General features: G+C 40.6%; 1 protein-coding gene across 3 annotated transcripts in view; it reads right to left on the bottom strand.

Moving 5' to 3' along the window:
• Positions 1-20,283, bottom strand: part of usp13 (ubiquitin specific peptidase 13) — a 102,739-nt gene that overhangs the window by 31,674 nt on the left and 50,782 nt on the right. For all 3 annotated transcript variants that reach the window (XM_016991983.2, XM_008105989.3, XM_008105990.3), the window contains exons 7-10: positions 15,540-15,634; positions 14,493-14,680; positions 6,022-6,093; positions 3,513-3,606 (exon numbers count right to left, since the gene is read on the bottom strand). In XM_016991983.2, coding sequence (XP_016847472.2) covers positions 3,513-3,606; positions 6,022-6,093; positions 14,493-14,680; positions 15,540-15,634 — 449 coding nt within the window. The remainder of the gene's footprint in view (positions 1-3,512; positions 3,607-6,021; positions 6,094-14,492; positions 14,681-15,539; positions 15,635-20,283) is intronic.

The raw sequence follows: 20,283 nt of genomic DNA, 5'->3' as shown, positions 1-20,283 counted from the left end.
ACACATAGAGAGAAATTCTGGGCAGGCCTCCCTCATCAACAGTTGCAAAACAGTTAAGCTAAAAATAAGCTGGGCCGGATCATTCAATCTCTCATATTAGTGCGTTAGGCAGGAGGCACTCAATGACGTCCAGCAGTGGATAGATTCCAGAGATACAAGAAATTAAAAAAACACAACGGCTCTCTATAACATACACGAACATATTTTATTTCTGTTCATAATTTATGCTTCTCTTTTTTTTAAAAAAAAAAAAGATACATTCATACAGATCTAGTCAAATACACTAAATTTAGTATTCTTTGCAAGAGATTAGAAGGGAGGGGAAACAGATATTAATTACCATGACTGTCTCCATTACAAAGTGGAACGCTAATGGTGAAAAATAGATAACCAATGTGGTTTTTGGCCACACTGGGCTTGAACTAAGGCCTCTTCTACACCGCTGTATAAAATCCAGATTATCTTCTTTGAACTGGATTATATGGCAGTGTAAACTCAGATAATCCAATTCAAAGAAGATAATGTAGGTTATCTGCTTTGAACATCTGGATTATATGGCAGTGTAGAAGGGGCCTTAGTTACCCAATGGGACAGGAATTTGAAAAGTGATTAAGTGGGGCAAACTGCCAAAGCCCTGAGACAAATCCCTGAAAGGGTTACAGTAAGTCCAAAAAAATCTTCAAATAATAATAAAGCATTGATTTTTGTTTTCTCTTATCTAGTTGTGCCCAGGATGTTTTTCTTTATGAATGCTGTGCTAGTATGAAAAATAAGGACATGATTTTTTGATAAACCAAGGGAAACTAGACAGTGAAATTTAAAGTAAGAAGTGAGACCCTTCAATGTGGCTCATTTTGCTTCCATAAATAATCTGGTCAAAGAACTTTGGGCTACCCTTGATTTGGGCTTTTCACTACCTCCCACATGAGTTAAAATTTCTATTGGTATTAGCTTACAAGAACTTGGGACTTTTTTTGGAAAAAAGGAACACATTGCAATTCCTCAGTTTCTCCACGTATGTCTTTGGTTACCAGTCTATATAAATATTACACATTACACTTGCTCTACCATTAACATTGCTCATTGTCCATTGCAAAGGCTTCCCCTGACCAGGATTTGGCTACTCCCCAACTAACCTCTTTGGTTACCAGTCTATACGAATATTACACATTACTCTTGCTCCACTATTAACATTGCCCGTTGTCCATTCTTTACCCAAGAACACAAGAAATATGCTTTAATATGTAGCTTTTATAGAAATACATTTTAATATGTGGATTTGTAGTACTTTTATAATGTTTATGTGTTTTAATTGTAACTCACCTCGAACCTTGAAGAGAGGCAGGTAATAATAATAATAATAATACTATAAAAATAACATTTTATTGTATGACACAGCAAACAAGATAGATATGCTGGATTTCGTTTCACAAAATCACAAGTCGAACACTTCCCAAGTGTCTAGGACTGTGTGATGTATTTTCGGATGATGTGCGCAGATCCCAGTAGGGTGGCCTTTTGCAGTTGACAGGTAATTATTTTGTCAATGTCTATTGTTTCCAAATGCCGGCTGAGATCTTTTGGCACGGCACCCAGTGTGCCCATCACCACCGGGACCACCTGCACTCGTTTCTACCAAAGTCTTTGAAGTTCAATCTTGAGGTCCTGATAGCGGCTGAGTTTTTCCTGTTGTTTTTCGTCAATGCAACTGTCACCTGGGATGGCAACATCAATGATCCAGACCTTCTTCTTTTCCACAACTGTGATGTCTGGTGTGTTGAAATAATAATAATAATAATAATAATTATTATTATTATTATTATTATTATTATTATTATTATATTGTATGACACAGCAAACAAGATAGATATGCTGGATTTCGTTTCACAAAATCACAAGTCGAACACTTCCCAAGTGTATAGGACTGTGTGATGTATTTTTGGATGATGCTCGCAGATCTCAGTAGGGTGGCCTTTTGCAGTTGGCAGATCGTAATTTTTCAATGTCTACTGTTTATTTGATGATGATGATGATGATGATGATGATGATGATGATTATTATTATTATTATTATTTGAAATCAGAGTTTATAATTTAATTTTAAAAAGCTACTAGTCTTTGTTTAAAAGAAAAAAATGTCTAATATTTTCTTTTAAGTGTCAATGAAAGAGTGAACATACCCAAAACAAAATAAACTCCCAAAATATGACAAGTGTAATTTTAAAAACCATCTTGGTCTGGGCAATAGTTGTTTCCCTTAGCTGACTCAAATTGGCCTTGACTGATTACTCAATTCAATGTTTAGCTGATTAACCTACTGATTAAAATTGGATCCCTACTATAAATATGCCCTTATGTTTACCCTCAGTAGTTCTTCCAGGAAGAAAATTCTTCTCCAGCTACAGCATCTCTAGTATCCATTACACTATGACCTTTCCTTTCCAAATACATTATATGACAGGGAGAACCTTGGGAGGAGGGGTCTCCACCATAGATTTTACAGTAAAAAAGACTGACTGCTAACTAGGCAAAAGCTGAATCGTATCAGACAGCATTGTAGTAGGTCAATAATATCTCAATATTTTTCATTCCCAGCCTAGGGAAGCATATATATTCTTCATATTACATTGGACTGTTGTTTCCAGAATGCTACAGAATCTGCTCACTAAAGAAAAAATTACCAAGAGATACCAAAAAAAAAACCCAAGCTGTCTCCCTTGTTGTTATTATTTCTTTGCTTTATTTAAGAGCCTATTTTAACCTGTTGAAATGTTTGTAGATTTCCTTTGCCTGGGGGGCACTGGGTTACTCTTCAGGTACAACAATAGCTTCTAGATTTTATACTTCTGGGAATTGCTTCCACAATGAACCATTTGGTCGTCCCCAGTTTGAAGTGGCACAGGTTGTGCATAGCAAATACATTAATTTCTTGTAGGATAAGATGGAACTCAGTTCAAGTGAGGTCAGCCATAATGCTTGAGCCTTAATTCAACCAGACTATTATTTTTGTTTTGACATAAACAAGATCTGGTTTTAATAAAAAAAAGTTAATAACAGAAAAAGAGGCACATTCTTTACCAACCATTCTAACCCAAACCTGCAATTCAACCAACATCATAAGAGTATGACCATATATACACATGTGTAAATTGAAGGCAGGTTTGAGTGACAAAATGATGGAGTTTTATATGACCTGTAGATAAATCGAGGGTAATTGTGCAGAGAGAGGAAAGCACCATGGATTGTACTTAACATTGATTCATGGATAAGTTAACCCAAGTTTTTGGTTTGATTGTGAGACTAAAATTTCTAGATTTATACATGAATATATTCAATAATCTGCTATCAAGCTAACAGCATTCTAGAAGAGGAACAAAATAATCTCAGAAAATGTTAAGGGAAACGAGTGGCTGATCCCCAACTATCTGTCTGGAATATGCCTTCAAACCTATTCTCTTTTCTCAGAATATCACCTCTACTTAGTTCTCAGGAAGCAAATTCTAGGTCAAATACCTTCTGTTCTTCTTTCATCACCTGTTCAATGATCTCAGATTTCATTGGCGGTTTAGAATACTGGCCCGATAGGAGACCATGTCCCAATTTAGCCCTGCAGTATAAAGGAGGTTGAGGACAGGAATGCGGTGAGAAAGCAGACAAAACATTACCTACTATGTTCAGAGAGAGAGAAAAGGAGAAGGTTGAAGTTAAGATTAAACTGCCCAGTCTGCTAATACACATCATGTAAACCCAATTAGGCATTCATCCCCATTGTATTTCAAAAGAGCTTGAATACTGCAACACTAGCTGAGTGCAAGACAGTAACTATTTGTTATGAACTATAATTGTAGCATTCTTGGAAAAATTTAAGTGAGGAACCCATGAGTCAATGTTTTCTTAATTAATCTGCACATCACTTTTTCTACAGTATTCACAATAATATACTAATAATACTTTAATAATACTTTATTTTTCTATCCCGCCACCATCTCCACGAAGGTACTCGGGGCGGCTAACATGGGGCGATGCCCAAAACAAAGCAGAATAAAGCAATTGCAACGAATATCAAAACAAAAACAGTAATAACATAAATCAAATAAAATAAACAATTTAAACATTTTAAAAATACAACAAAACACATAAATAAATATCCTTAATATCAGTAACCACCCTCAGACTTTGGAATTCTGAGTAGTTCAGAACTTTCCAAATTGTGTGTTGCAACACATTCGTGTGTCGGCTGCAGTGTTTAGGTGTGTCACATCCAATCTGAGGAGTGGCAGAGACTTGGGAAGGCAGAGGGTGAATCCATTGAGTCCCAAAGGCTTTCCTGCCTTGTTCCCTGGGTAAGAAGCCATGCTTCTCCACGTGCACCCTCCCACTCAATTCCATTCAGTGTCTCCCCACACCTAAATCCTGCCCTTTGTTTCCCTTGTCCACAGGTTTGCCCATTGCACGTGCCACCTTTCCCCCAAATGGTACACACCAGAATGTTTACATACTGGGACAGATTCTGCAAAAGCAATGTCTCCCACATACTGAACTGTGTGCCTACCACCCGTCCCTCCCCTTACTGTCAGGTTTGTTGAGGAGAACAAAATTTGACCCCACTCCTCTCTGTTCCCTCTTTCCCTGCTTAACCCAGTTTTTGTCCCTCCTGAGGTAGCGCAGAACTACCTCAACACCTGGGCCTCCCCAGAGGGGTCTTGCAGCAGGTCTATTGGAAGAGGAGAGGCATGGGTTTCAGCCAAGTGTCTGGTTTAAGGGAGAACGGACACGCCCCTCTAGTTTGCCAGTAAAACTGAATTGCTGCGTGATGAAATTATCCATCTCTCAATAATGTGTCACTAACATTAAATGTTTGGAAAGCTCTGGGATAGCTGTTTTTTATTCTCATTCTGCTGAAAGGCAATGGTTTTTCTCTTTAGTAAACATCAGCAACTAACTCCTTGTTATGGTCAGGGAAAACCAAAAATACAGTGTTCCCTCACTTATCGCGAGAGTTACGTTCCAGGACCACCCGCGAAAAGTGAAAATCCGCGAAGTAGGGACACAATATTTGTGTTGTTTACAATCTCACTGGCGAGTAGTGTCTCTGTCCCCTCCTTGCCTCTCAAGCACACGCATGCCTTGTGAGGCGAAAACAAAGCTGCTTCAGCCTCCTCTTCTCTCCCTTCGGCTTCTCCTTCCTTCCTTCCTTAGGCTTCTCCTTAGGAAGGAAGTAGAAAGAGGGATTTATAATATAATTTTGTGATTTATACTATTATTTTAATGTTTATTTAAAAACCGTGAAACAGCAAATCCGTGAAAAATGAACCGCGAAGTAGTGAGGGAACACTGTAATAAGATTGCACAACAATTTGACCCACACTGTGAACTCTAGTTGGCTGTTGTAAACTAATGTGGATGCTTGTTTGGATTTCTATATAATTTTTATATAATTTTGTTTGACTGCACGTAGTTTAATTTATTGATGTTAGGTTTAATTTATTGATGTTAGATTTTAAACTGATGTGAGGTTTTAATGTTATTTTTATATGTGGGGTTTGTCTGGGATTTTTATGTCAGCATTTGTTTGTTTATGGAGGCATTGAATGCTTGCCATTTTATGTTGGAATCCACCCTGAGTCCCCTCGGGGAGAAAGGGCAGAATACAAATAAAATTTTATTATTATTATTATTATTTATTTATTTATTATTATTTTATTATTATTATTATTATTATTATTATTATTATTATTATTATTACTGGCTCAAAGGTCAGTAAATAATCAATTAAATCTTGATAAAGATACAATCAAAGGCACTAGATCAGAAAAATCTAAAAACACCGGTCATTGCAAATTTTCCAATAAGCTACTTTAAAAAAAAAAACGTGTTCACTCCTCCAAAGCAAAGGAGAAAACCCAGTTTTGTCTAGAAGCATCATTAACCTTCCAAAACAAAAGGAATAAACAACATGGGAGAGACACACAGTCCAGGAAAAACTGAGTCAACCCCGGCTTAACACACATTGGCCACTTACATCTGTGTATTGAAATCTTGTGTTGGGTCCAGAGGTGAGTAATCAAATATTCTTGGAAGATTTCCCACATACCTATCCAGGAAGAACAGTGGAGGAGGGAGAGGAAAAGAATAAATATCCAAATATTACAGTTTTATGTTTACATCATTTTGCTCTGGGAGAAGAGATCCTGGGAATATACCGTTTTAGGATATACAGAAGGTACTTCTGTTTTGCATATAACATCTATATCTATATATATAATAAAAGTGAAATCGGAGTATGTATCAGCGTTTTGATTGGCCTGGCGGAATATGTGCTCGCGTTTTGATTGGCCTCGCAGAATATGGATCAGCTTTCTAATTGGCCAGCCGGAATATGGGCCAGCTCTGATTGGCCGCCACTTTCACAGGCCACTGGGATCGCTGAGGGAAAAACTACTACCAACTGGCTTCGTTCGGCCTACTTCTCTCCTCAGAACGATGCTAGCTCTGGGAGAGTTAACAGCCTCGGCCTACACTTTGGTAGCCTCAGCTTACACTTTGGTAATCCAAAACACCACTGCCACCACCAGAAAGGCCGGACCTGGACCAAACCTGACACACATCACCCCATGAACCCACTGACAACGGATGGCCCCCTTTGGCCCCTCTGCTGACATGTTTAAGGCCTTCCAGGCTGGCCCCTCGCTGCTAGGCCGAAAAGGAAGACGCCATCTTGCCTCAGCTTTCAACTTCTTTGTAAGGCCCTACTTGCCTCAAAAGACAGCAGAGAACATTGTTATTATCTTTTTAACGATATGCTTATGAACACTTCTAGCCCCCAAAGCCCCAATCCAAGCCTCCTTTGATCATTTTGCTAACACGTTTCAGGCCTTGCAGCCTGGCTCCATTGTGCTAGGCCGCAAAAGAGGCAGCCATCTTCCCTGTTCCACATGGTTCCAAACAGAGCAGCTTTTGCCTGTGTCTTTTGGATACAGCACTCTCCTTCAACAAGGTAAGGCGGCAGTACGTAAATACTATTCACAGCAGACTAAAGAGAAAATAATGACTATTAAGGCAGGAATGAAGGGGTAGGAGGAAATGGCCATATAAGGAGGTACGAGCAGGCCAGGAACACAGCCGATGGGTTATCACATGGTTTCCCTGAAATCATGTGTTTTGAGAGAAACGAAAGTAATGAAGAAATGTAATACTGCACCACAAATATGCACCAATGGTTTGATATGTGGGCGGTCGTAAACTGAACCCACTGAATTGTATAAATAGACACTCGACCCTGTCTGCGGGGTTCTCCCTTTTCAGCATCTAGTTGTGCGTGGGATGAACCTCTGCAGCTGCAGGAACTTTTAGTAAACTGCTTTCTTTGGAAAAACCTCCAGTTGTCTGTCTCCTACTTCCACTGCGTCCGCTCAGACACACGACAAGCTGAGAAGAGGGGAAGTCTGGTTTCCGCTACATTTTCTGGTGACCCCGACGTGATTCCACAATAAGACGGGCCAGGAGATCGGAGACGGATCCCGTTGGCGGGACGGTCCCAACTCGGCGGTGGGGGCCAGAGGCAACTACCGTGAGACGAGAAGGGGCCCCTGAATATTGTAAGACCGGCTGCGGTACTTGCCTCTGATGCCAACGCCGGCCGACGGTGGGAGCCGCAACGACAGCGAGGTTCCAAAGAAACCAGGCAGGGAAAAGGATCCAGGGAAAAAGTCCAGGGGCGAAGGTTGGTCCGACGTCTACAGCAATCTGGCAAGTATAGTGGTTAAATGAGACACTAAGGGAACAGCGCCGGGAGGGACACAAACGTTCCCAGGGAGAAAAAAGGGGTTCTGTCTTGTGATTCCTGACACACACCGTTGAGTGTCCAGGTGCCCAGTCCAAGGCAGTCCCCTCTATTAGGCAGGATGGGAGGCAGTGGGTTCAAATCCACCACCCCATTACAGTGTATGTTAGACAATTTCGGCTCAGTTGCAAGTAGAGCCGTAGAAGGAATTCCCCAGAGAACAAGACTTGTGAGGGTGCCCCAAGACCAAGTCGTGCAGGGCTCATGAGGAGTCGCAACTCCCGGGGAAAGGAAAAAAAAAACTGTTTGATTTCTTTGTCATGTGTGGGGAATAATGAGTTTCAAGTTCTGCATGTTTCGTGGTAATATTGAAGTGAAAATGAAAAATGAGTCTATAGATTTACACAAAAAATGTTGAGCACAAATATCTAGAAATGTTTTATTACGGTTGAAAAAATCTGATTCGAAGAGGGTCTGTGTTAGTTTGCTTTTGCTGACAAGCTGCAGAGAGGCGAGAAAAAGGGAGGGAGGCTGTTAAAGTGGCTCAGAAAGTTTTCCTTGTTATTTCTGAGAAACAAAAGCTGTTTTCTTAAAAAGTTTTCTTTTGCACCTGGGCCTCATGCCAAAAAGATAGTGGGAAAATCTTGGCAGACAGTCCAAGGTAAAAACTCCCTGTCATTTCTGGTTAAACTCAGGCGAAATGCCCAGAGAAAGATAATGGAATTCCAGTGGACAGCCAAGGTCAATGAAAGCCGCTGTGAACTAGTGAAGTTTTAAAAATGTAATGTGAATTTAATTAAAAAAAAAAAAAAGGAAAAGAAAGAAAGAAAATGATGATGTAAATGTGTGTATATATATATATATATATATATATAATATTTTGGGGTTCTGTCTTTCACCTGGATCTTAAATCCTTGCTTTGGACTATTTTGGGACAACTGGGTGAGAATGTTTCATGAGCTGAGAGAGAGTGTGTGATTTTATCTAAACAACTAACCACTAATCAGAATTTCTGTGGACCTTGTGTGAATGAGATGTATGTGTTGAATTCAAAATGCATAAAGAGTTATAAACAATGTTAGTAGATTTGTTCAGAAGCAATTCGGAAGCTGTAGATATTTTTTTTTTGGAAAAAAAAAATGGTCTTAGGCTTGAAAAAAAAAATCCTTGTTTTGAAAGAACAATGCTTCAGTGTTTTTAGAGAACATGGTGATACAACAGATAAGAGCTGGACATCTGCCCAGAAATTGAATCTCAAGGAAAAAAAAAATGAGCCTGAACAAGTGCACTTTTGAAAACTCAAGCCTCTGTGGGCTACTCCCCCTTTTTTCTGTTCTACAGACTTTAAACCCCTTACAGGTTATAGGAAAATGTTGGAGGTTCTTTTTTGCAGCACTTTGGAATACAGGTGATCTTGGTGAGTCAAGAAGAAGGAGAAGGAATGTGAATGAATGTTTTGGAAAGGAGAGGACAAGGAGAGGAGTTATTGGTTGTGGAGACTTTGTATGGAAAACTGTCACAAGTTGGCAGTGCAAAAAAATAAATAAATATATATTTATTTTTGGGAAAAAAAAATTGATCCCATATTCCTGACACAGAAGGATTAAGAACTGACATTGATTTTTAAATTTTTGATTGACATTTTATTCAAAAAGGGAGCTAGTGCCCAAGTGATAAAAAGTTATCCTTTTGAGAACCAAAGACATGATATAATTGGCTACGTCTCATGTTTGCTTCATAATAATTTTGTGAGATTTGGATTCTGAACTTTGTGATTTTGGCCCAACTCTTTCTAAAGGTTACGGAAAGGAAGGACTAGGACTTTTGTAAACGGGACATTAGATCATGCAAATAGGGGCATTTTTTTCTATCGCCCCCAGCCTGGATTTTGCCAGATTTGAGAAGCGGCAGGAGGCTTTTTCAACGTGTGTTACTAACAAATTTTGAGCTGTTCAACGAGTCGGTGTAAAAGGGGAATTGAGTAAGTTTAACACTGCAGCAGGACTGGAGTGGAAGATTGCATTGCAGCAAGTGGATACACGATTGTTAAATCGTTTGCGGAAAGGAAAAGGAAAAGATGCGGAGAAGAAAGATTTTGTTGGATTTCAAGACAGATGAGTGTGTTGTCAAAGGCACAACCTCTGAGGAGGCCTGCCTTGGATGTGAGCGAAACGACTAGAGAGAGTGCTTCAAGAGCCATACAGCCTGGAAGGATGAGTATTTCCCTCCCCTTCTTTTCCCTCTCATTGTTTTTTGCTACAGGTCCTGAACTCCTGTATGGGATAAAACCAGAAGTCTATGAGACATGTTTATTGAGAGGCCTGGGAGGGCCTATAGGTGTTGCTGAGTGCTAAGGCTGTGATGGAGTGTGGCATCAGGCTGGAGGCTGTAAGGGCTGACCAACTCAACAACATACAATTTTCTATTTTGACCCAACTCTCCTGGTTAGGACCTTTTGTAACGGGACATTGCAAATAATTCGGATTTTTGACGGATTTGAGAGACAATGAGGGACTTTTTCATATGCCATCTAACAACCTTGCTTTTTAAGCCAAAAGGAGGATATAGCACGGAGACAATGTGACAAAGAATAAAATAAGTTAACCATTGCAGCAGGACCAGAGTAAAAAGGATTACTGCAGATCGCGAAAGAAGGCCCATGGAGGAATCATTTCTCAAGAGGCCATGGAGGGGTCGTTTGGGAGCTGAATAGTGGCCTACCTGCCCCACCCGTGGAGAGACAAGGGATTTCAACAAGATTGGCTGAGACAAAAGTGATGCCGAACAGGATGATCGACAGATGGGTAATCCGTTCCCCCTCCCCCATTCTCTCTCACTGTCTTCCTGCTTTCTTTTTCAGCTTTTTGGACTCCTGTTCCTAAATTGGAGATCCATAAGGCATTGTTACTGAGAGGCCTGTTTTCCAAAATGGAGATCCATAAGGCATTATTACTGGAAGGCCTGTTTTGGAATCCAAAACGCGCAGGAGTTTAAGTCTACCCCACGCCACACACTGGGTATACTGAGTATGACAGCTAAAGCCCTGTGAGAGATGGAGATTTTCTTTACAGACTTTTTCTTTACACAGAGACAATTCTTAGAGACTAGAGACTTGATTGGACAAAGAGACTTTCTTCAAATTAACTGAACATTATTCCTTTGATCAAGGAAGAGGAAACACACCCCCAGTTTGACTTTATGCCAAAGACTGAAAAGACCTGAAAGTTGGACATGCATGTGAATGGCCACCTCTGGCCATAGCAACAAATCCATCATCGGAAGAAGCCAAATGACTGGGCTAGATCAGAATTCTACTGTGGACTATGTCCTTTCTAAAACCTGATTAATATTTTTAATCCTCATGTGTTGTTTACCTCTGGTGATGAAACTATGTACAAATGCTATTCTGCGCTCATTTTCCACTGAAAAGATAGCTTGGCTGCAAGCTAGAAGGGATTGGAGGGACCCATAAGTCTGCTCATTTAGTTTGCTTCAGCTTTTGTATACACGCTTCGCAAAAAAAAAAAATGGGGGAATAAGGCAGGAATGAAGGGGTAGGAGGAAATGGCCATATAAGGAGGTACGAGCAGGCCAGGAACACAGCCGATGGGTTATCACATGGTTTCCCTGAAATCATGTGTTTTGAGAGAAACGAAAGTAATGAAGAAATGTAATACTGCACCACAAATATGCACCAATGGTTTGATATGTGGGCGGTCGTAAACTGAACCCACTGAATTGTATAAATAGACACTCGACCCTGTCTGCGGGGTTCTCCCTTTTCAGCATCTAGTTGTGCGTGGGATGAACCTCTGCAGCTGCAGGAACTTTTAGTAAACTGCTTTCTTTGGAAAAACCTCCAGTTGTCTGTCTCCTACTTCCACTGCGTCCGCTCAGACACACGACAAGCTGAGAAGAGGGGAAGTCTGGTTTCCGCTACACTATCTTTTTATTCTTTCCTTTTAAGGATCGTTTACTCCCCCCCCCCCCCAGTTTTTACTGAGGCAAAAAACTACCACAGAGCAGGCTTTGGCCTACTCACTCTAACAGGCCTGACACATACAGTCCCCATGGCCTACTATACATCCGGGCCCTGTTTGGAGTGGGATGGACCATGGATGATGGACTTGCATATGGGAGTTGTAGTTCACCTGCCCCACTGAACCCTGCTATTTCTTATTTATACTACTATTGCTTGACATTACTTTTATGTTTTATTTATATGGTGGATGTTAGCATGTGGCTTAATGACCTTGCAAGCCACTTTGGGTCCATTGCAGAAAGGCGGGGGAGAAATATCAGAATTAAATAAATACATAAAGAAATAAATGTCTCAATGGTATGTATGGTTGGAATGACCTTCTGTCAGGAGAGCTTGGATGGTGTCTTCCTTTACAGCAGAAGGGGCTGGACTAGATGACCTTCAAAGACCCCTTTCAAATCTAGGACTCTATCTATCTCCCAATCGTATGTATGACTGGATGTCCATCTGTCAGGAGGGCTTGGATGGTGTCTTCCTTTACAGCAGAAGGGGCTGGACTGGATGACCTTCAGAGACCCCTTTCAAATCTAGGACTCTCTCTATCTCCCAATCGTATTTATGACTAGATGGCCATCTGTCAGGAAGGCTTTGATGGTGTCTTCCTCCATGGCAGAAAGGGGTTCGACTAGATGGCCTTTGGGGCCTTTAAACCAGGCATGGGCCAACTTGGGCAGGTGTTTTGGACTCCAACTCCCACAATTCCAGAGAGCCTACCCCATGATGCGCTTTATGTCCTGGTGCCGTTTGCAGGATGATGGACCATGGGTGATGGGATATGTAGTACTTTCAATCGCTACGATTCCCACAGACCACTGCGATGCCCACCAGTGATGGAACTGGACCAAATTTGGCACACAGATGGGACATGCAGTACCTTCACTCGCTTCTTGAGACCACAGCAACTGCTACATATGACAGAACTGAACCAAATCTGGTATATATATCCCAAATGACACACTTTATATGTTGCAGCAGTTTGGGGGAGGATGGACCAAGGACGATGGGATTTGCAGTACCTTCATCCAATTCACCTCCCACAGGCCACTGTGATTCCCATGAATGATGAAACTGTACCATACTTGACACACAGGTGCAATGTGGCCCCCTTTACGCCCTGGTCCAGTTTGGCGCAGGGTGGGCCATGGATGATGGGATTTGCAGTACCCTCACCCAATTCACCTCCCATGGACCGCTGTGATACCCATGAAAGATGAAACAGTACCATACTTGACACACAGGTGCAATGTGACACAGTTTATGTCCTGGTGTGGTTTGCAGGAGAATGCACCAAGGATGATGGGATTTCCAGTACCTTCATCCAATTCACCTCCCACAGACCACTGTGATGCCCATGAATGATGAAACTGTACCAAACTTGACACACAAGTGCAATGTGCCCAGATTTAAGTCCTCCTGCCGTTTGAGGAAACAACTGACCAGGGAAGATGAGATTTACAGTACCTTCACTCACTTCCTCAGACCACTGCAACCCACACCAATGACTGATCAAGATCAAACTTGACACATTGCGTCCCCATGACCTACTTTACATCCTGGCGCTATTTGGAGGGGGATGGACCATGGACTTACATATGGGAGTTGTAGTTCACCCATACCAATTGAAGACAACTGACACTGGATCGAGACTAAACTTGGAACAAAGGCAAACAATTCCATTCTCAAATAACCCGGGCACCGCCGGGCCCCCAAGCTAGTAATAAATAAAAGAACACAATTTTGCACTTTAGATTATTAATATCACTTCATAATGTTTTTCAGATGTACACTAAAAAACTGAAGAGAGAATGCAACGTTATTTTTCCAAAAAAAACAAAACAACATGGAATGCTTGTCAAGGAATCTCAAATAACTTCAGATCCACGTTGAACATAAAAACTGGAGTGTGAATAGTATGTGGGGAAGTACTCTTTTGTTCAATACCTGTTGTGGTCTAGAGTAATGGCCAAGATCCTGCACTTCCAGATGTAGATACATAGGGTTCCTGAGATGCTGGAAATTGGTGCACCTAGTAGTATTTCTCCGGTGCACTTAGTAGTATTTCTCCCATTATTAGGCACGTTGAGACGGAAACTGGGGAGACCCCTCTGGTTCCTGCAACATCTGCTTATCTCAACCCAACCAACAATCAGGAAATGATCTTTAGGACCTTAGGGAGCTACCTAGCTTGAGAGATAGGTTTCTGGGATTCCCATTAAGTCATTAATGTCCCAAAATGTGGATCCCAAAATGTTACGAGATTGTAAACACATCTTACAGTTTTTTTAAATATTGAACAGATTGCCAGCCAACACTTCCAAGATGTGATTTTGGCACCATACAATGCATGAACCTCATCTAAGGCTGGATCTACACTGCCATATAATCCAGTTCAAAGCAGGATTCAGAAACTGGATTATATGGCAGTGTACACTCATATAATCCAGTTCAAATCAGATAATCTGGATTCAGAAACTGGATTATATGGTAGTGTATATCCAGCCTTAAGAACAAATATTCTGTAAGAAAGAAATGTAAATGTTGCTCACAACTGGAGAGGAAATAATTCAAATGTCACTTATCCCTCACATAGGCTAGCAGCTACACCATTTATTTAAGCAAAGGTTTGGCATCAACTTAGTGACTACAAAACTCTCCTGGAACAACTTACGCTCTCTGAAATTCAGGGATGTTGAAAAGCGCCTGCAGGACACTGTTGACATAGCAGCTGTTGCCCAGGTTTTTCAGGCCAGTGTACCCAGGACCAAACATTGGCTTTAGCTTCATGCCAGATTCTTGGATCACTTCCCATTCGGAGACTCTGGGTTTTATATCATTATCTCTCAGGCCGTTTTCTATCTGAATGCAAGAGAGGCTTTAAAGAAACCGTACTTTACAAGGTCATATTGTAAGAACGTACAAACCAAGGACACTTAAAAAAAAAGAAAAGCAAATCTTTTTTGATAGCAGCAGGACCAAAACAAACATTCATCCTTGAACATAAAAATAGCATTATTTTAAAACCGCCAAACCACAAATGTAATCATGTCTCCCCCTGCTGAATTATCCCAGAAACTGTAATAAGCAAGAGATGCTCGCAGCTTAATCACACTTCACAGCTCCAGCACAGAGTGTCACCACTGTCTCCACAAGGAGATCCTACTTTCTTTGTGAGTAGTTAATAAAAATTTATGAGCAAAGGCCTCATCATAAGCTGAGCAATGAATCGGATGTACTCTTTAACTCTCTGAGCCAGGAACTCACTAGGTGGCCTTAATCAACTTATTATTTCTCAGCCTAAGCCTCACATTTGCAAGAGGATGTAAGTTGGTTATCAGTGTCTAGATGCTCGCCATAGAGACATGATGGGAGACCTAGAAATTTGTAGAGAGAACATCTATATCTATATCTATATCTATATAATTATTATTTGCAATTTATCTACTTAGGGCTTCAACTATTCATGGGGGTCCACAAAGTGGAGGGCCTACTGTATGTGCTTAAAGCATAATTTATCCAGTCCACTGCTGCTTTATTATATTGCCTAATATCTTGTAGTAGGAGAACATAACCTGAAGAATAAATTCTATACCATTAAAATAAATAAGCATGGTTAAAAATTCCCAGCAAGTAGAAAGTACATTTTTCCACAAGCATGAATTTTCCTCTTTTCTAAAATTGCTCAAGAGAAATTCCAAATAAAAAGCAAGCCACTTACTACATGCATTTGTAGCATATCAATACCAAAATGCGCTAAGTGTTTGGCTATGTGTGGGTCCAAAACTGCCTCCTCTTCATCAAAGGAATAAACATCTGCAGAAATAACAACAAAAAGAAATGTTACACATCAATATTTTAAACAACATACTCTGAAACCACCTAGATAGCACAGTGAGCTGTAATAATTTCACTGCAATGTCTTGTAAATTATATATTAAGTTAATACAGCAATTTAATACAATTTGTTGACTAAGAGCTTCTCTAGATTTATACTGCTTACACTGGCAACTTTCTTTACATATTCCAGCAGCGGTGAAGGGATCTAATTTTCCATGGCTTCATCCCACTCTTCCCAGATTGGATCAAACACAACTGGGAGGAATGAAACAGCACATCTGGCCGTATCCTCATAGCTGTAACCCCTCAATAGTGTATATATTTCTCACGCAGAAAATTTCAGTTCAAGTCCTGCTTTAAAAGGGAAGTGATCAGAGAGAAAGAGTGTGTTGTGGTTTGAGTGTTGAACTAGGACACTAGGATTGGAATTCAAGCTTGGCCATTGAAACTGACTGGGTGAACTGGGTCAGTCCCATTCTCTCTGCATGAGAAGAATGCAAGGGCAGAGCTCTCTGAATAAATTCTGCCAAGAAAACCATATAATAGCTCCAGCTTAAGGTTACAAGAAGTCAGAAATGACTCAAAGGCAGAACAAGAAGAACAAGGGATCAGAGAGCTTGTGATATGAAAGATCTTTGCCCTCGACTCAGGAAAGATGCTGCCAATTCGAGTAGACAATACTGAACCAATGGTATGATTTATTATAAGCACATTCTGGTGCAGAGCATGGGAAAGAAACTTTTTGGAATCATGTAATATTACATTACACAGTGGTGTTTTATTAAAGGTAAAACTCTGAATATCATCCTTTGCTGTAAAATTCTGCATGGCAAAAACAGTTATGCGGTTTCCTTTGATCAGTATTTGGGATGGCAACAAATTGTTGGAACGATTTGCACTCTCTTTAAGAAAGTTAAAAAGGAGGAAGGGAACGGGAGAAAAAATGAATGCTTTTATCTTAGCATGAGTTTTTGTGAATATAAACCTACTTCTTCAGATGCAGGATTTTTTACCATGTCAGAAGTGACTTGAGAACATACTGCAAGTCACTTTTCGTGTGAGAGAACTGGCTGTCTACAGAGACATTGTCCGGGGATGCCCAGATGTGTTGCTAGGATGCTTCTCTCATGTCCCCGTAAGCTAGAGTGTCCTGCGTATTTGAACCAGCAACCTTCAGGTCAGCAGATCAGCCAGCACAAAGAGTTTAACCCATTGCACTACTGCGGCTCCTAGATGCAGTTATACAGCATATACAGCATATTTATACAGTTGCAGGAGTGGAGTAAAATATAGCAGGATCTATATTTCTTTGTGTAAATCATGTTCCTTTAATGTTTCAAAGGGCTAGGAGATGAGTCTTTCAGATCTTTACAGTGGCCAGTTAGTGTTGACGATGAGTGAGAGTACAGTAATAACCCTGTTTATCAAAAGTCAGTTTTTCTCCATTTAAAACTGTGTCTGGGAAGTAGTGAGAGGACTCTTGTACCAACAGTCTTTGTTCATTCCTTTGCTAATGGATTGGAATTTGTGGCTATAATTCAATACAACCGTTTCTCTTTCTAGTTCCTTTGTAATTTCTTTGTTCAAGGACTACAAGCTGTCAATCCCGCACTCTATATTCAGGAAGACAAATGTTCTGCAATTGGTTTTTTAGTACAGTAGAGTCTCACTTATCCAACACTCGCTTATCCAACGTTCTGGATTATCCAACGCATTTTTGTAGTCAATGTTTTCAATATATCATGATATTTTGGTGCTAAATTCGTAAATACAGTAATTACTACGTAGCATTACTGCGTACTGAACTACTTTTTCTGACAAATTTGTTGTATAACATGATGTTTTGGTGCTTAATTTGTAAAATCATAACCTAATTTGACGTTTAATAGGCTTTTCCTTAATCCCTCCTTATTATCCAACATATTCGCTTATCCAACATTCTGCCGGCCCGTTTATGTTGGATAAGTGAGACTCTACTGTATTTCCATTTCTAGTATCAGATCTGTGACCATTTATAATCTTGCATAAAACAAGTATAGCATAATTTTTAAAATGTTGGATTACAACTCTGGAGGCAAATGTTTGAAAACCCCCACTCAGCCATGAAACTCATTGAGTGACTTAAACAAGTCACTCACTCTCAGCCTCAGACACCCCTGTGATACGATCACCTTAGGCAGTGGTTCTCAACCTGTGGATCCCAGGTTTTTTGGCCTGCAACTCCCAGAAATCCTAGCCAGTTTACCAGCTGTTAGGATTTCTGGGAGTTGAAGGCCAAAACATCTGGGGACGCACAGGCTGAAAACCACTGACCTTAGGGTTACTATAAATAAGAAACAACTTGAAGGCACACAACAATTAAAGCCCAGAGTATAATAAAAACCAGTTCGTCTTAAAGCTGCAGCTATTGTTCTCCCCCCTTCCTTTCCCTTCTTCCTTTTTATGCTACAAGAGGCTAACATGGCTAGTTAATTAAGAAAATTGGTTTGCTTGATATTGAAATGGCTCTTTTCATTTCTGCTGCCAACAACAGCATTCTCTATGCCTTGGTCCAGCAAGAATGACCCAGCTGGCATTTATAGATACACAATGTGCCCTTCTAGTGGCATGCCATATTAAGGGAGAATGTGTTATTGTTCCCCTCTATAAAGATGATCTCAGGGAGTTCTCATGTTTTCCCAGTTAAGTCACAACGCAGCTCAACACCGGTAAAAACTCCTTCTGTTCAGTAGAGAGACCTTAAATGGGCCTTAGGGTACTACCTTTATCAATAATGGATGTCTGACCAAAAAAGAAAAACTAACAGTGCCTGCACATATGGGAATCAATGCAATGAAAAGAACAGCAACCACAAGACATAAACCCCCATCTACACTGCCCTATAATGTGGTGTTTAAAATATCGATTTCACTTGCATTTGGTCTAGTATTTAAGGGCCCTTAGAAGTCACTTGTCTTTTTGAAGCACAATCAAGATCGAGTTGTAAGATCAAGACCAACTTCTGTTCAACTGCAGAACTCCATTGGGTGCCTTTATGGTTCTAATTATGTATGACTACTTCAAGTTAGGAAAAAGGGGACAGGAATCACAGGAACACCATTTTGTGCTTCCTGAAGGAAAGGCATGACACTAAATTAATTAATTTAGTTTGATATTGTTACACATATACTTTAAGTGGAACCCTAGATGGCACAGCGGGTTAAACCACTGAGCTGCTGAACTTGCTGACCGAAAGGTCTGCGATTCGAATCCAGACAATGGGGTGAGCTCCCGCTGTTAACCCCAGCTTCTGACAACCTAGCAGTTCGAAAACATGCCAATGTGAGTAGATAAATTGGTACCGCTCTGGTGGGAAGTAACGGCATTCCATGCAGTCATGCCGGTTACATGACCCTGGAGGTGTCTATGGACAACGCTGGCTTTTCGGCTTAGATGAGCATCAACCAGATCAGAGTCGGACACGACTAGACTTAATGTCAGGGGAAAACCTTTACCTTACTATACTTTAAGTGTAGTTAATACTTGAATGGGAGACTGCTGAGGAATACCAGCTACTATATGGTATAGTTCGCAGGAAAGCATCAGCAAATCACTTTTGAGTATATCTTGACTTAGAAAAGCTTAAGAAATTAATAGGTTCCATATGTGCGTGTGGTTCATTGGGCTGTAAGCTTAACTGCATCAATAATGGAACACAAGATTGGAGTTTGAGAAACGCTAGTGACGCAACAGAATCTGGCATAATAGAGAAGGGCCTATCACCACGCAAACTACACCGAATTAGGAGGGATAGCTAATACTCCAGAGGACAAGATCAGAATTCAAAATAACCTCCACAGATTAGAGGGCTGTGCTAAAACTAACAAAATTAATTTCAGTAAGGACAAATGTAAGATACTACACTTAGGCAGAAAAATGAAATGCAAAGATACAGGATGGATGATGCCTGGCTCAACAACAGTCCATGTGTGAAAGATCTTGGAATCTTTATGGACAACAAGTTGAACATGAGCCAACAGTGTGATGTAGCAGCTAAAAAAGCCAATGGGATTTTGGGCTGCATCAAAAGGAGTATAGTGTCTAGATCCAGGGAAGTCATTGTGTTTTTGTATTCTTCTTTGGTTAGATCTCACCTGCACTACTGCGTCCAGTTCTGGGCACCACAGTTCAAAAGAGATATTGGCTCTAATTTGGAAGGTGTCCAGAGGAGGGTGACTAAAATGATCAAAGATCTATGAGGAGTGTCTTATACAACTGGGTATGTTTAGCCTGCAGAAGAGAAGGTTGTAAGGAGAAATGATAGCCATGTGTACATATGTGAAAAGGTGTCAAAAGGAAGAAGGAGCAGGCTTGTTTTCTGCTGCCCTTGAAACTAGGACTCGGAGTAATGGATTCAAATTACAGGAAAGGAGATTCCACCTGAACATATTAGGAAGAACTTCCTGACCATACGAGCTATTCAACAGTGGAACTCTCTGCTTCACAGTGTGGTGGAAGCTCCTTAGAAACTTTTAAACAGAGGCTGGATGGTCATCTGTCAGAGATACTTCAATTGTGCTTTTCCTGCATGGCAGGGGGTTGGACTAGATGGCCCGTCTGGTCTGTTCCAATTCTATTATTCTATG

Source organism: Anolis carolinensis, chromosome 3, assembly GCF_035594765.1.
Source record: "Anolis carolinensis isolate JA03-04 chromosome 3, rAnoCar3.1.pri, whole genome shotgun sequence".
Taxonomy (NCBI): domain Eukaryota; kingdom Metazoa; phylum Chordata; class Lepidosauria; order Squamata; family Dactyloidae; genus Anolis; species Anolis carolinensis.
Note: the sequence above shows the minus strand (reverse complement) of the source record. Positions and strands in the feature narration are given on the sequence as shown.